The sequence below is a fragment of the Panthera tigris genome, chromosome C1 (assembly GCF_018350195.1).
Source record: "Panthera tigris isolate Pti1 chromosome C1, P.tigris_Pti1_mat1.1, whole genome shotgun sequence".
In the NCBI taxonomy this organism is placed as follows: Eukaryota; Metazoa; Chordata; class Mammalia; order Carnivora; family Felidae; genus Panthera; species Panthera tigris.
This window is the reverse complement of record NC_056667.1, coordinates 84,359,582-84,376,500: the sequence shown is the minus strand read 5'-3', so window position 1 is coordinate 84,376,500 and position 16,919 is coordinate 84,359,582. Positions and strand designations below refer to the sequence as shown.

The 16,919-nt window shown below is 37.8% G+C and overlaps 1 protein-coding gene across 1 annotated transcript in view; it reads right to left on the bottom strand.

Moving 5' to 3' along the window:
- The window catches only part of PALMD (palmdelphin), a 49,735-nt gene that overhangs the window by 16,473 nt on the left and 16,343 nt on the right, over positions 1-16,919 (bottom strand). The window contains exons 2-3 of the mRNA XM_007093643.3: positions 15,273-15,353; positions 9,652-9,776 (exon numbers count right to left, since the gene is read on the bottom strand). Of these exons, the coding sequence (XP_007093705.1) occupies positions 9,652-9,776; positions 15,273-15,353 (206 nt within the window). The remainder of the gene's footprint in view (positions 1-9,651; positions 9,777-15,272; positions 15,354-16,919) is intronic.

The window sequence follows — 16,919 nt, the reverse complement described above, 5'->3', positions numbered from 1 at the left end:
ACGGACTACATTTCCATGTCTCCTTTGCATTTAAATGGTGTCATGTGACTAAATTCTGGCTAATAGGATAGTAGCAGAAGTGACATCTGCAATTTTCAGGTCATAACTTTAAAATAGAACTGTTTGCCCTCCACTTATCCTCTCTTTCCTACACTGGAATGCAGATGTTGTGGCAGTGAGCTGTCTTTGACCATCCTACCAGAAGTATCACTTAGGGAGCAGCAAAGCAAGACAGAAAGAAACAGGGAGGGTCTCTAGATCATCTCATGGGATGTTGCTTCTCTCTCTCCCTTGAATGTCTCCCAGCTAGGATTGTTATGGGTGTGAGAGAAATGAATGTTCTAATCTTGTTTAAGCCGCTGCGGTTATAGAATCTTTTAAAGCATCAAAATCAGTATGCTAATTATTGCATCACCTTATGGGGATGAACCTTTGCATAACCAACTTTATGAGATTTTTTTCTTTGATTTGCAAAATTACTCATTGTTACCTTGCATTTCAGATAGCCAGTAAAAATAGAAAAATAGATCAGCTTTGCATCTAGTGATTGAAGAAGCTACATGTTTCTAAATCATCTACCAAATCTGACATGGTTTATATTGATGTTAGCTAGTTAATGCTCAGTGGCTAAGGTTTACAATGATAAAAGAAAGATCTTTTATTTTTTAACTATGACTGATTAAAATGAATAGCTTTGGAACTCTAACAGATACTATTAAGTATATGTAGTTGATGACTTTAATTAGGTAATCTTGACTGCAGTGTGTTGGTCATATGTAATGGGCAGATAAGTTATTATTGATGGATCAGAGGTTAAAGATATTTTATCTTTATAGGTACTTTGCTTTATGATAATATCAAACTCTATTTTGTCATAAAATTGAGAATATGTAGTCTAGTAGAAGGTGGGTTGATTTTTGTGTTTTATTTTTAAAACTAGGGGTCTGATAAATTTCATCAAACATTTAACACACTTTTTTTAAGCACTTAACACATGTCAGGCACATTTTACTCACCAAACTGAAATAAAACTATATAATAAAAAAAGATGAAGAATACTTGTACGCACAGACATAGGACATGAATTGCCTTACAATCAGCCTTGCCAACAGGCATGTGTGTAATAAGGAAGATCTAACCCACTAGTGCAAACAATCACATGCTGTGGGTAAGCATGCCAGAGAATTAAAGGGCATTTGGCATACAACAAACACTCAGTTTGGCCTAAGCCAGATCTATTGCCTCTAATCCTGAGCATTTAAGAACAGGAGGAACAATGCGACACAGCAGCTTCAAGATAACAAGAAGCAGAGAGCTAGCCCAGCAGTGACATTGAAACAAGTGTCACTTGGCTCTGATAATTGGGAACAGAGCAGATGTTTAGAAAAGCTGAATAATTTATAGTTACATGCGAGCAGCTTTTGCATGGGTGAATCTCATCTCCTAATATAACTCTGTAAATATTAATAATTATATTATGGGCAGATGATACTATCATGAGTTGAAACTGCCATGTAGGCAGATAATGTTAGAAGATAATCATTTAGTAGAAAAGCAAATGCTCTTCATCAGAACAATATTTTGTAAATTAAGGCTTTAATTTTCCATGAAAAATAAGAGGCCAAACTGGTTTTCAGAGAATCAGTCACTTTCATGGGCAGGTTACAAACAAGGTTTTCAAATGAATGCAAATAAATGCACAGTCTGGAGGTTGGTGTGGTATGGTAGACTGGTTAGTTATGGGCTTCTTGAGTGCTCTGGTAGGACAGAAGCTGGGTGTGTGGTTTTTAATTAGAGCCTGTAGAGAGCCTTGCCGTACATGATAAATACTTAATAGAGCTAAATATTTTTTTTTAAACTTAAAAATTTTAATGCTTATTTATTTTTTGAGAGAGAAAGGGGGGGGGGCAGAGAGAGAGGGAGATACAGAATCCGAGGCAGGCTCCAGGCTCTGAGCTGTCAGTGCAGAGCCTGACGTGGGGCTCGAACTCATGAACCATGAGATCATGACCTGAGCTGAAGTCAGATGTTTAACTGACTGAGCCACCCAGGCACCCTGAGCTAAATAGTTTTAATAATAATTCAAATTGACCTCTACATACATAGGTGCCATGAGGTGCCTTAGCCAGGACATGGCAAGTTAGCTGCAGATGTGCTTATCCATGATTTTGGAAAGCTTTTTTTTCTTTAAAAAAAAAGTTGTAGGGGAAAATATTTTTAGTGAATAAATTACTTGTTACCATATTATGAAATGGCAAAACATATTCAATGATGTATGCAGCCATTGACTCTCTCTGTTCAGAAATAATTACTGGCTGTATGCCTTGTAACCCTTAACATTTATTTCCAACAGTATTATAGAGCAGCCACTATATTTTCAACTTTCTATCCACTTCATTTTTGCTTTGCTTCTAGTATTAATTGTTCATATTTGATACCAAGAACAGGACTCTATTATTTGAAGACCAATAAATGTGAATTCCAATCTTAATATAACATAGAATAACCAACAAGGACCAGTTAGCCTGGGGTGGTCTAAACGGGCTAAGTGACACTTAGCTTGTGGCAGATAAAAGATGCATTCCAAGGGGTGTATGTGGAAGCTTCCTGAGCTGATAAATTTAGTCATAGATCTGGGGTGGGGGACAGTCTTGGAGAATGGGGAAACCTAGGCCCTTTGGTAGCATATTGTACAAAGAATTTCTGCCTTTGAACATTCTTTGTGACAATTACTCCTCTCCCACTTTCTCCTTTGTTCATTTGCTCCTTTGTTCCTTCATTACTCATGTCAACACAGCCAAAGATTTATGATGTCCATGCTAGTGGTTTTAAATTTGTATTTCAAGTTACTGAATATTGTTTTAAATGAAATAATGTAAAATCACTTTGAAAAGTTAAAGGATCTAAAGAGAAATAAACATAACTAAAAATTTGCTTTGAGGCACTTATGATCTCAATCTCCTTTACTTAAGACAAAGATGGGTTCGATGTGGCAGGTTCTCTATAAATCTTCATTGAAATGAATCAAGAATGAACCGAGTGAGTCCTGGTAGAATGGGTCTGGGGTCAGAAAGATCTATGTGTGACTCATGGCTTGTCTGCTACTAGATTTATAGCTTTCTGTGCTTTAGTGTCCTTATATGTAAAATAATGCTAATTAGACTTTCCTCAGAGAATTGTTTTTCTCAGAGTAATGCTCAGAGTATATAATATATGCTGCATAAAGGGTAGCTGTTATTATTGAATTGCAGTGGAGTGGTGTTATTCTAATCTACTTTTTAGACTATCACAGCCCTGGTGGGGGTGGGGGTGTTTATGCTGAGTAATCATTTAACCCTATTTTTACTAAGCTATGGATGAGATTGGCAGGTGTGAATCACAGAGGATGCTGGGAAGTGGGGGATAAGGAAATAAAAGAGCATAGGAAAGAGGGGAAAGATGAGAAAGTGAAGTGAGGGTGAGGTGTTACAACACGTCATCAACAATGGCCTCAAAAACCACTGTCATGGGACTTTGCCCTTGACTCAAGATAGTTGGGTGGTTATCCTTTTTTATTTTTTAAAGAATTTCAAGGCTTTCATTTTTACTTCATTAATGTTCAAGTCATTGTCTAGTCTTTAGCTGGACCCTTTAATAGATGGTATTTTCAAGTCTGACCATCCATCCATCATCCATCATCCATATTTTCCCATTCATTCATTTTTTAAGCTACATAATCACAGGTATTCCTATTATGTGCTAGGCATTGTACTAGGCTTTTTTTTTTTTTTTTGATGGGGTTTGGGGGTTAGATTTCTTCCTCTTTTTATGCTGGAAATTTGATTTATTTTGCTGTTTTTGTTACATTAAAAAAATCTCCTGAGTTAAAAATAATCACAATATCTGGGAAATTAAAAACAACAACAGATGAACTATTGCAAATCTGATAAACCAATTAGTCAAATATGGAAAGTGAAAAACATGCTTGGAATGCTTTTGACTCATATAATTGCTTCAGAATAATTTCTTAAGTGTTTCTAGGCAACAGCAGATTTAAGAAGAAGAAACAAATGGTGGGTTTCTCTCTCTCTCCCTCTCTCTCTTTTTTTGTGTGCCTTTTCCCCCTTTCTCTTCTCTCTCTCACATTGTCACAAGAGCAGCTTGTGCCTCTCCCACAATATGATGTTAGATATGGCTAGTTGGGTCAGAATGTGACATTTTTCATGCAGCATTCCTCACTGTGTTGGATGAGACATCAGTTTCATTAAGGTACAGTTGGCCTGCACAGGTAGATGAGAGCATTAGGTAGGGGGTTGAATTTGGATAGAAATCACAGCGAGCTGAACTTTGATAAACTATAACCAGCATCAAAATCATTTAGCCTTTATATTTCTCCATCGATCCTTTGGGTTCTGTTTTTGAAACTGAATCTTGCCTGCTATTTTTTGAGTTAACAGAGTAGATTACTGCTTTATATGATCTTGAGCAGAGTGCATTTCCTAATATTGCATCTCCATTTGTAGTGGCACTTCCCTTATGTGGGATGGTGGCAGCTGCAGTAATGACCCGCTCCTCAGATTTTCTCATGACATACAATCACACAGAAATCCAATCTTTCCTGCATCTTCATATTAGTACCTTATGGGGCAGGCAGTGTCTACCATTTGGAGACAAATTAAAGCTCATTAAAGAAAGGCAGAGGGTCAGAAGGGTACTTTGGAATATTAAAAAAAAATCCTTACTAGAGAACATTTAATCATAAGTAGATAATCCTTCTCAAAGGGAAGGCAGTGCATTTACATCATTCTCCCTGGCAGTTAACCTTTTGCATTTTATGCTTATGACATTTCTGTCAGGCACTCTGTGTGCTCCAATTAAAGTCAGAGGTCTTTGGACATAGTTCAAAAAGTAGCAAGCCTCTGGAGGGCAACTTGATGCAAGGCATTTTGGCAGAGGGAGGACAGCTGGGCAGCCACATAGGAAAGAGGAATCTAGAATGTGAACGACACAGCTCCTTTGGATGCTTCTGAGGGTGTTTGGAGGGGGTGCTCATTATGGGTGTTGGCTATTGGATGGAGGAAAGCAACAGACGTGACAAAACAGGAATTCTAAGCCAGCCTATAAATTTGTACACATGGGTGTCTGGACTGAGAGGTCGGTGCTGGATTTGCACCTGTGCCTACAATCAGGTAGTAAATGGTTCAGTGGTCACAGTAAGAACAGGGCTCATTTGGGAGGCAAATTGAAACTCTATTTAAGCAAAGCGATTCAGAAGGAGATGTTCAGTATCATTTTACTCCTGGGAACATTTCCTCCTAAGGCACAGGCAAAATACCCACTAATATTGTTCCAAAGCTAAGAATGTGACTCAGAGACAAAAACCATGGAAACCTACTTATTTTCTGAAACGTTGCTGTTCTGAAAGAAAATGAGAGGATGAATAAGCAGACATGTTTTACTTAAAGGTTATGTGTGAGTCAGGGAAGCTTTGAGTTTTTAATATGGCAGAGAGTCATATGAGTATCTATGCATATAAGAGAGTGAAATCGTTACATGGGTTGGAAATTAAAAGTGCTGTAAAAGGGTAGCATTTACAGGATTTAACTTTTATAAAAATTTTCTACAGGATCTGAGGCATAATTTATTTTTATGATTAAGACATTTAATTAGATTTTAAATCCTGAGTCCTAATTTTTTAGCTGTATGCGATGGGGCAAGTTAGCATCTACAAATGTCATTTTTCTCACCTATTAAGTGTTAATCTACCTCATAGCGTGGTTGTGAGAATTCAGTGAGATAATCTATATGAAATGTTGAACACAGTGCCTGGTCTATAACACATGCTCTGTAAAAATTAACCAGTATTGTGAGCGTTTTAGTCTTCAAGTCATAAAGAAAACCCATCCATTATTTCCAAATGGAAAGAATTCTAATTGCATGGTAATCTCAGTTCACTCAAAGGAAAAGATTCTTTGTACTGGCATAAAGAAATGAGACATCTTGGCCAAGAGATAAAAATCCCCAGATAAAATTCCAGGCAGTGTCCTTCTTCTAATTATTTTTGACTCCTAATAAGGACTAGGGTCTAATATTTTTTGAACACCTACCATGTGTCAGGTACTCTCCAAGCTGATCACTCATGAAGTCCTGTGAAGTCACTATAATTGTCCCACTATTACAGACAAGGAAACTGAGGCCCAAAGAGATGAGAGAACATGTCAGGCTTATAGGTACCGTGGTTGACAGAGCAGGGATTTGAATGCCAAAGGCCATGCTCTTTCAGTTCCTCTCACAAGACTGGGAGTAGTAGTAGGAATGAAAACTTCAGGAGCAGTCTGGCCCTGCTGCAGACTCTGAGGTAATAGCAGCATTTCTATTTTGATGTTCCCGTTAAAATCTTATCCTCTAGCTGAGAGGCCTGGCAGGTGGCAAATGTCACCCTTGAGCAGGCACCTAAGTCAAGTGATAAACAGTCATTCAGGGTTTGGGATGCTTTCCCTGCTTAGGGAAGAAGGGTGGCTCTGTCTAGTTCAATTCCATCCTTTGACTTGGTTGCCTCTTGGAGCTAACGGGAAAATGTACTTTCTTTAGCTGGTAATAAAAGCTTCTTAAGCACTGCGGGTAGCTGTTTTGGAGAAACACTGAATTTAAAAACATGCACCTGATTATTTAGCAGTTGTAGAAATATCTGAGAAGAAAATGTTCAGTTATCAGGTAAAGCTGCTTTGGCGACATGATTTCTTTAATGCTGGGCAGTAGTGGAGGCTGTTTAATACAGACAAGGCACAGATATTATTTTGTCTCTGTATGTTGCTTCAGAACATTCTGTTCCCTGCACAATTTAAACGAGATAAACAGCCTTCGTGCATCACAACAATGCAAATTCTTGATACGAACTCTTTGCAAATACATTTTTTTTAGGACCATTCCTTAAACAAAGCAACTTGCTACGAGGTATTAGATGTTTTACTATTTCCAGAACATGTACACCCACAGCTCTCTTTTAGTTTTATAGCAGGAGAGCACTGAATGGGACTTGCTTTGAGGCCCAAGTTTACCTTTAATGGCTCTGTGACCTTAATTAAGTCCCTTATCCTCTCTGAGCCTATTTCCTCCTCTATGCAATGGAGGTGTTAATGCTTTCATTCTAGGATTGCTGTGAGAATGAAATGACTTAATGGAAGTGCAAGTGCTTTGTCAATGGCACAAGGCCATTTAAAAATAAATCATTCCTGTTATTTTATATTTGGGGGTTAAAATCATTTGGTGCTAATAAAGGAGCACTTATGGTTAGTCATTAACCTAATGACTGAAGAACCTAATCCTGAAGATCTAAAACAAAGTTGTAGTGAAGTCACGGGGATGAAAGCACAGCCTAGGGAATCCAGTCAATAATATTGCAGTGACATTGTACGGTGACAGGTGGTGACTGTACATGTTGTGGTGAGCATTGTGTAATGTATAGAACTGTCGAATCACTATTTGGTATACCTGAAACTAATGTAACATTATACGTCAACAGTACTTCAATTAAAACAGAAAATAAAAAAAATAAATAAACTCATCAGAAGATGCCAGAATTGTGTAATGTGAGAGCAACATGAAAGAAGATCCGGAGAGTGCTAGGAGCTCTTTGGAGAAAGGAGAACCAAGGGTCAGAACATGCTTTAAAGACTTCCTGTAAGAGATAACAGGTTTTCGGACCATGGTGTGTGGTCTAAAATGCTGTGTGGCATCACTTTATAGGTAGCATAGGGTAGTCATGAGTTTCTGATCCACCACTTTGTAATTATGTGAATTCTTTACCCCTTATGTGCCAAAAGTGAAGATAATGACAATGCATCACAGGGTTATGAAGATTAGATGGGATGATAATCTGTAAAGTACCTGGCAGGTAATATGGCTGGTAAATATGGTTTGTCTTCTTCCTGCTCCTCTTCCTCCTCCTTTTTTTTTTTTTTTTTTTGGTCAGATAGGAACTCTAACTAGGGAAGCCATGGTCGGTACCACTAGAAGTTTATGTGCTTCTCAGAGCATTCAGGCAAGGTCTGAAAGCAATCAGTAGAACCCTAGTAAATTCTCTGGGATTACTTACAGTGCTGCCCAAACTTGTTAATGCGTCTGAGTCTGTTAGCCACTTCAGTTATCATCAAGTGCAGAAAAAGTTGTAGGTATTCAGTATGGGCAAAGACTCTTAAATAAGAGGGGGCTCTGAAGAGAAGCAGGCATATGTCTGCAGAGCGTAGGGTATGCAGGGATTAAATTCAGAACTCCTTCAGAGATAAGGGTTCTGTGCTAAGGACGAGAAAGTAATCATCAGCTAAGCCAGACTTTGCTAAGAAGCTCTTGCTAAGGGACGCCTGACAAAGGATCAAGTTTTCCCAACTGTAGAGTTGATTTATTGAGTTATTTTTAAGGAATTGTTATCTACCATTCAGAAACACTTCACATCTTTGAGCAAACAACCGAGGGGTTTATAAATATAAACACTTCAATGATTACAATATAACTTTTAAAGAATTGTTAATTTAAAAAAACATCTGAATAAGGATGAGTAGTCAGTGATTTTAGCTATTAAATGTACAAGCGTGTGAAATTAGGCAAGTAACGTGAGAAACAGTTAAAAAAAGGAAGCTTTTTTCCATGCTGTCAATTTGAAGGCCTAATGCAATCTGTCTGTATAGTGTGGTGAGGATGGGCAAAATGTAGTTGTACAGCTAGTGGATATTTTTACCTTTCAGGTCTTTCCTATAGTTCTCACTAAAGAGGACAAATTCACAGTGAGTGAGATTTTGAAAGCTACCTATATTTATTTCAAAGATCCATAGGCTTTAAATTATTGTCATTATTATACCACAAGAAATTCCATCTTTTTTCTGTGTGTGGGTTAGAAAATGATTCTGACATTTCCCACGTCTCTTTCTTTCATGCTATCTATATTTTGTGGTAATACTAATAACCCAATCTTCCATTCGAGCTTTTCAATATATATATTTTTTTCATGTTCATCACTTTTTAAGCCAAGGCAATTTAAAAGCTTTACTTGTTATATCACAAGTTGCTGACTTGGTACTGATTGTGGGTGATGGGCAGGGAAGGACATTGAGAAGTGAGGTCAACACCTGGGACCAAATAATTGGGAAGGTAGAAGAGAGAAAATGCTAGTGAAGTATTCCTACAATGTCTTCTCTTCCAAAACATGGTTGTGACTGGGGAGAGCCCGGGAGAAGGGTGATGGACACACAGTGTAAACACATCCAGAGAACTGTCACCTGTCCTAAGGTGAGAGTAAGGGCTGGGGCTGTGAATAAGGACTGTTTTTTGACTACCCCTTATGTGCCAGTTGGTGCTAGTAGCTTAGCACATATATTTTTAATTTGCTCAACAACTGTAAAAGATAGATATTGTTACTACCATTTTTTAGATGAGGAAATAGGCTTGGAGAGCTTTGGGTAAGTCACCAGTATGTATTTAAAAAATAAATCATGTGTTGCTATGTGTAGGTGGCATTAACAGTGAAATTTCTGTCATCTTCTGGTGTTGCCTTAGTCTTTATTAGAAATCCAAATGAAGATGTGATTATGCCCTTAAAAATAAGAATGGATCTTATACATGCAACATGGGCAAAGTCAAAATAAAGGGAGTTATGGAGTAGGTCAGTGAGGGCTGTACCTGAGGATGCTTTGTTCTAGAACCTGGATCTGGTGCTGGTCTTGTTGATTCTGCTTCTTCATCTCTTCCTGTTCTTTTCCGCTGCTGACTCCATCTAGAAGCCATTTCTCCCTTAAGGCCTTTTTCTGATATCAGGAAACATAAAGATGTTCTTAATCAATAATTTCCTAAATCTCTAACTACTTTGAAATCTTATGAATGTTAATAGTGAACATAGTAAAGAGAAATGATTTTTTTTCTCACTGCGTTACCTGAATAAATCTGGTGTTTCCCTTCATTGCACCCTTTGTAACCCCCTTCCAAAGCCAGTTTTATGTATCTAAATCCTGTTTATCCTGCACGTTCTAGAGTAGGTTCTTCCTTCTCTGTGAAAATCTCTGTCCTTCCCCCCATCCTCACCCTCAGAGAGCTCTCTTTCTTCAGAATCATGCAGCACTCTGCTTACCTACACTGTATGTCTAGCAGTTGTACAGAGATCTTATCACGTGATGTCTAACTATTACTTATTTGATTAATGGGTGTACATCTTTTGTCTTTGAAGTAAAAGGCTCCTTCCTTGAAGCCATTTTTTTATTCATCCCAATGACAGTGTACAGAAAATGCTCCAAAATTTTTTTGTGTGGGATTAATTGAAATGAGGGGCAAAACAAGAGATTGCTATTGTGTCTTAAACTAATTCGGTGTTAGTCTTAAGTGGTGTGGTCAGCACTTATTGCTTTGCCCACCCAGTACCTCTTCTGTCTTCTGAGAACCTCCCCGGTTCCAGATACCTAAGTTTAGTACAAAACTACTTGTTCCAATAATACGATGCACAAAATTCACTGATCTAACTTGAAATTTTGTCAACTTTAACAAGATGATAAATATTTATGTTTTATCATATGGGAAAAAACCCTTTGAATTTGCATGAAAGAATTATAATCCTGGATCCTGAGCCTGAGAAAAAGCAAATGAGAGATGCGTAAATTTTGGAGAGGACTTAGCTAGCACCCCGTCCATGTCTTATGTAGGAAGTGTTAGGTATTAATTCCAAAGAGTTTGAGTTTCTCCTTTTCTTCCTGAAGAAAACTGTTCTCCCTATATATCTAATCTACTTGTGTAAACTATTTGTTTAATAATTACTTATTGGGGATTTGTGCCTAAAATGGTGAGAAGAATGGGAACTCTGTATTGTCTGAGACTTCTTTCTCTTACATCACAATTAAAATGACAGCAAGTAAAAAGAACTTTTGCCTTTTTTAAAAGGATGCTAGAACTAATACTACTGGAATCTAAATATCTTCGAATTTTAAACAAAATTTAAATAAGGTTGATTGTGCTAGGTAAGTATCACATGATGGTTATTTTAAGTAAGGCAATGGTCTCCAAACCAATAAGAAATGTTATACTGCTTACAAATATATATTGTATGGAATTATACTTTATAGAGCTGATAAAACCTGGCCTGCTCTAGTTGAAGCAGGGAGGGGGCCCAGAAGCCTGTGGATGCCCAGAACACACAGTTTGAAAACCACTAGATTGAGTAACAGCCTTATCCCACATGATCACGTTCATTTTGTCCTTTTCAGAGTTTCAAGTGATTGCATGTGGACAACACCCCCCATAAGAGTAGTTTGTATTATTCCAGTTTGTAGCCAGAGATTCTTTGCCCCAGTGTTACCTTAACCCTTAATTATGGCTGTTGAGCTGTTTGCGGAAATGTTCTCCCACAGACACAGTTAAAATGTTCTTAATAAAGGTCAAGATCTATCTCTTGAGGTCAAAGATGCCAAGAAAATCTTAGTACACTCATTTGAGGAATTTACTTTGATTTTAATTTATTTTTATTTGATGGAATGTGATGATAGTTAATGCATAGTAAAGAAGACAGATGACACCTATCAAAAGTAAATTACAGTCCTTACAAACCACCTACCAGGACAGTTTCAGTCATTTACATCCATATCACTACAAGAAGCACTCAGATGGGATGGTCTTATGATGCTGAGTTACAGAGAACAGAGAATAATTCATGTGATGTGATTATGTGAACTTGGGGCTACATTCTTGGTTCTTAGTCTGGTTAGGAACAAGAATAATTTAAATTTTATCTTTGTAAAACTTTGTTCATAATTCACAAATTGTCATTTACCTCTGGCAAAGAACCCTTTGCCTCTGAATATAAAATACATAATTTGGATGTGCAATTAAAATGATATGGTACAATTACGTATTGTGACAACCTAAAGATAGTTATTTTGCTTTTATGTCACAGTTTAGACTTGTGCTTTCATCTATGAGGTCGATGTAAAATCTGTTTCACAACAATGACATTCAGAATCAAAAGCCGTATTAACTGTATGAAAATATAAGTGACATGTGGGTAATGGATATTTGGGCAGTTAATTTTTTTTTTAGGGAAAGGTTTTCCTGAAGCACGTTCCGTTCTATACAGCAGTTAGAGTAGACTTTAGGAATAAATTAGTTCTTTATACCATGGATCAAATGGACTTCCAGAAAAGAAAAGTTTTCTAAGTTGAGTGCATTTTGTGTGTCTTGGTGACAGATTGTGATCATGTTACTAGGCAAGGAGACCCATAGTGTACAAATCTCAAAAATGTTTGAAAGTTAGAATGCTACTAATATCCCCAGAAACTCCCTTTCTAGCATGTCACTGGTATGATTGCCAGGTTCCAGAGCGAAAGAATATCAGAGTGAGTTCCTACAATTATTTGGAAATGTATGTACTAATGACACAGAAGGAGCACTTTGTAAATGTTTATGTTTGTGAAGTGTAATGAAATAGTTTGCAATCAGGAAAGTGCTGAGAACAGGTGGATGAAGAAGAAAATTAAAGGAGACTGGCAACTGTAGAGGCCAATAGAGCTTTCTTGACTTGGTGAACATATTTTAGAATTGATTTTAAAAATACTTCTGCACATTTCTGAACCCCATTTTGGAACGGTGCCTAGTTGCTGTTTGCTGTGGCCAACCATTTTCTGCAAAACTTAGACGAATGTGACTCTATTCAAACTGCCAGTCTTTGCTCTGTGTTTCTTTTGCAGTTTTAGTCTTGCGCACAGCACTCATCACATAATGTATGTCTTTATAAGTTCCTGTGTCAGTTACCATTTTAAGGATACAGGTCAAACTTTATTTTGTATTCTTAGTGCCCTGCTTAGTACTTTACACATAATAGGTCCTTAATAAATGTTTATTGACTAAAAGGTCCTATATACACCTATATAAATCTTACTTATCAGTTAAGACTCAGCTTAAATCCCACACCTTTAATAGACCTCCTTTGACCACCCCAGATTACTGCTTATACTATTATTTAAATTTAAGAAATTATCTTTTAACCTGTCCTAGTTATTTATTTAATATTGGGGTTCCCACTAGGTTGCAGGCAGAAGGGCTACAGCCCTCCAGGGCCACTGCTAGTTTCTATGGCATTAATAAAAAAATCAGGAAAAATTGCTGTTTCTCATCTCCACCCTTTTGGGTCAGTGCACAGCCTGGGAAGGTGGATAGCTCCTTTGTGCAGAGAAAAAGAAACTTCATCCTTCAGACAGAAGCAGACTGATGACAGAGTGCACAGTTCCAAGGGAGCATGGGCAGGGTTTTAGCACTCCTTTCTCAGGTACCTTTGTGCAGTACACAATCTGCACAACTGTGTACAGCAATCCAAAGCATGATAATGTGTTGATTGGATTGGATTAGAAGAGGTATCCTGGGTTCCAGAAAGCAAACCTATATGGAAGATCATGTATTATTTTTTTGGACTGGTTTTGGTAATACTGAAAAGAAGCGCCACTTCAGAAACAGAACTTTCAGTGAGTCAGAGTTTCCATTCCTTTCCTTTCCTTTCCTTTCCTTTCCTTTCCTTTCCTTTCCTTTCCTTTCCTTTCCTTTCCTTCCCTTCCCTTCCCTTCCCTTCCCTTCCCTTCCCTTCCCTTCCCTTTCCTCTTCTGTTTTTATTTTAGAGAGAGAGCAAGAGCAGGGGAGAGGGGCAGAGGTAGAGAGAGAGAGAGAGAAAGAGAGAGAGAGAGAGAGAGAGAGAGAGAGAGAGAACCCTGGGCATGCTCCACGCTCAGCATGGAACCCAGCATGGGGCTCGATCCCATGGCCCTGGTATCATGACCTGAGCTTGGACACTCAAGCTCAACTGACTGAGCCACCCAGGTGCCCTGGAGCCAGAGTTTTCTTTGTGAAACTTGCTTCCTAGAGTGAACTGAGGGAATATTTAACCCTTTCTCTTACTGTGAGCTCTACTGTTGTTTGGCTACACATTCTACAAGAATAGCAATTGTTGAATGCTAGACAGCTTTCTGTTTACTCAGAAGCAATCATTATTTTATTGTGAGACTCAAATTGTGTGTAAACTGTGTGTGTGTGTGTGTGTGTGTGTGTGAGAGAGAGAGAGAGAGAGAGAGAGAGAGGGAGGGAGAGAGAGAGAGAGGGAGGGAAAGAGAGGGAGAGAATGAGAGAGAGAGAGCACTGATTAACAGTTAGAAATGGTTTAGCTCAAAAATTATTGTGGATTTGATTTTTGATTTGAGCTTCACCAAAGTAACTTGGTAAAATTTGTTTTTGTTTCATTGATTTTTCTGATTATATACACTGCATTTCTTGGCTATGTCTACTACTTATGTAAATTCACTGCAAGTGAATACTGCAAGGATAGCAGGCTGACTATACTTTGAAATTATCCATCAAACTTTGGAAATGTCCATTTATATAGAAACAAAGGAGCAAACAGAATCCAGAGAACTGAGGCTAATTGGAATCTTAAATTATGTTTCTTTTCAGAGGTGGTTACCTGACCCATCAGAAAGATGGAGTTAGCTGAATTCGGCAAGTTTACCTTAAGTGTGTAGATTCCACAAGTGTGCGGCATTGTTTCATTGAGGGATTCATTAAATCTATTGATAGCAGCCCTGCCAGCTAAGTAGCTTCCTGCTTGGACCTGTTCACAAGGAGCTCCTGTTTGTCATTTGGTTGCATCCTGTGACTAAGCTACGTAATAAAATGTTGAAACTCAATGTGCTTTAATTACAACATGACCACACCCGTGGAAGATGTAAAGTCTGATTTTAAAAATGGAGATTTATTTCTGGTGATGATCTCATGTTTTGTCAAAACAGAACAAAACAAAATAAAACAAAACCCCGAAGCCATACTCAAACAAAATTGGATTCATTGCACTGAGCTTTTAAATCCAAGCATCCTTGACCCTGCCAGACAGTGTCTGCTGTGTACCCCCTGGGGAAAGGCTGGCCTTTCATTGATTCCAAAAGGGACTTCCTAGCTGGTTCTATCCCTAGGGATGTTAAGCAAGACTGTGTTCAGGGCCAAATTATCAAGGCTGGATTCTCAAGGTTAGCCAAGAAAATGAGGAAATTCAGTAATAAGGGATAAAGTAATAAAAGCATGCTTTCAACTTTCCGCAAGTTTACCAGAAGGTATTAATCTCATATGCAGATTTTCTAGATCCTTGTCCTGCCCTATGGTTATTAGGGTGTTAGTAGAACTATGCTGATTCTCTTTTCCTTCCTAAAGCATCTTTACTACAGAAATTTGAATGCCATTAGAATATTTGAATACAAAATCATTGAAATGAAATTAAAATAACAAATTACCTTCAAATGCTGGTGCTTTAGTTTTTCTTCCTCTATTTTCAGACGCTTCTGTGAGATTTCTTCCTGTATTTTTCTTTTATCCTGAAATAAAAGAAGTTCCAGCATAATCTATTTTTTCAGTTTGCTTAAATATGTTTCCTTGGGGTTGTCGTCATTACTGAATGGCTGGTCAGGCGTATGCTCTTGGCATTAGTAGGAAGCCGCTTTGGAAACTCAGATTTCAAAGTGAAGGAGGGCAAAGTGAGACATTCAAAGCATTTTGCTGATGGAAAACGATATAAGCTGCTTATGAAAAAAAAGAGAACTTGAAAATGTTTTAATGTCTTTCCTTCCCCACTACCCTCCCATCCCCTTAAAAAACATATTCCCCATTAACGTAGCAAGATTGAGCTACTGAGTGATGCAACGGGAAAAGTGAATTTTAAGGAGGGAGTTTTGAAATAGACATGAGGAAACTCTGTGAGGAGAGAGACTGTTCCTGGCACAGGGCTGAAGAAACTGCTGGGTAAAAGGTTTGCTTCTGTGGGAAAACAGGATAGCTGGCCTACAGAGCATTAGAAAACCAGGAAGCTAGAGAGTGGAGTGTTTCCTCCCTGTATAATTTGCTATGTGAAGATAGAGAAAAAAGGGTTCAGATAATGCTTATAAACAGTAAGAGGGCTTTAAGTCAGGGTTACACAAAATTCATGGGGAGATACTGTATCTTTCACCAAGTTTAAATTGCATTACCTCAAAAAACCCAGAAAGCATAACTGTTAATGCCCAGAGGTACTTTTTAGAAAATATAGCGTATATACTAACTAGCCTGAGTTTGATTTCTTGCTCTGCCATTTACTAGCTCTGTGTCCTTGGACAAAGTCCTTAACTCCTCTGTGCCTCAATTACCTCATCTGAAAAATGGGGATAAGAGAATCTCCCTCATAAGATATGAGCATTAAATGTATGTAAACGTTCCTAGGACAGTGCTTCACACGTAGTGCTCTGTAAGTATTTGTCTTAAAAAATTAAGTAAATACCACTTAACCTGTTAATCACAGAAAGTAGCACATTAATTCTGATAATGCTTCCATTAGCCTGAAATGTTTTCGAGATTCCCTCTCTGGAATTGTTTTAGGCATTTTACAAGCTATGCAAAAAGGCAGTTATTTCCTTATTTTTTTTTTTTTTTGACCAGAAGTGACATTATCCTCTGTCTATTTTATAAGAGTGGGTTTTAAATCTGCTTTCAAAATTGAAAACTCCCAAAGGATAAAAACTTGTTGCCAATGAAGACAACTAAAAGAATTTGAAGCGGGCTCAGAAGGTAATTTAGAAGGAAGTGTTCCAAAAACACTTGGCAGCGTTGTTGAAATAAGTGCATGGCTTCCTGATGTGACTCCTTTGAAGATAAAAACTCTTTTTTTTTTGATGTATAAGTTCAGGTACATTTGTTGAAGAAAAACAACATGTTGCTCTCCAACTTTATGTCATGTTTTTCTTTGTGTGTTAGAAGAATATATGACTTCATCAGTTTCACTTTGTAAATTTCATGAGCAGCTCTTGTGAAAAAAAAAAAATTAGCTAGGCAACAAGTGTCGGTCTCCGGTATCACTGCTTTGGATCAAATCTGGTCCTTTAGGAACAAAAACTCTGATAACCTGTGAGTCA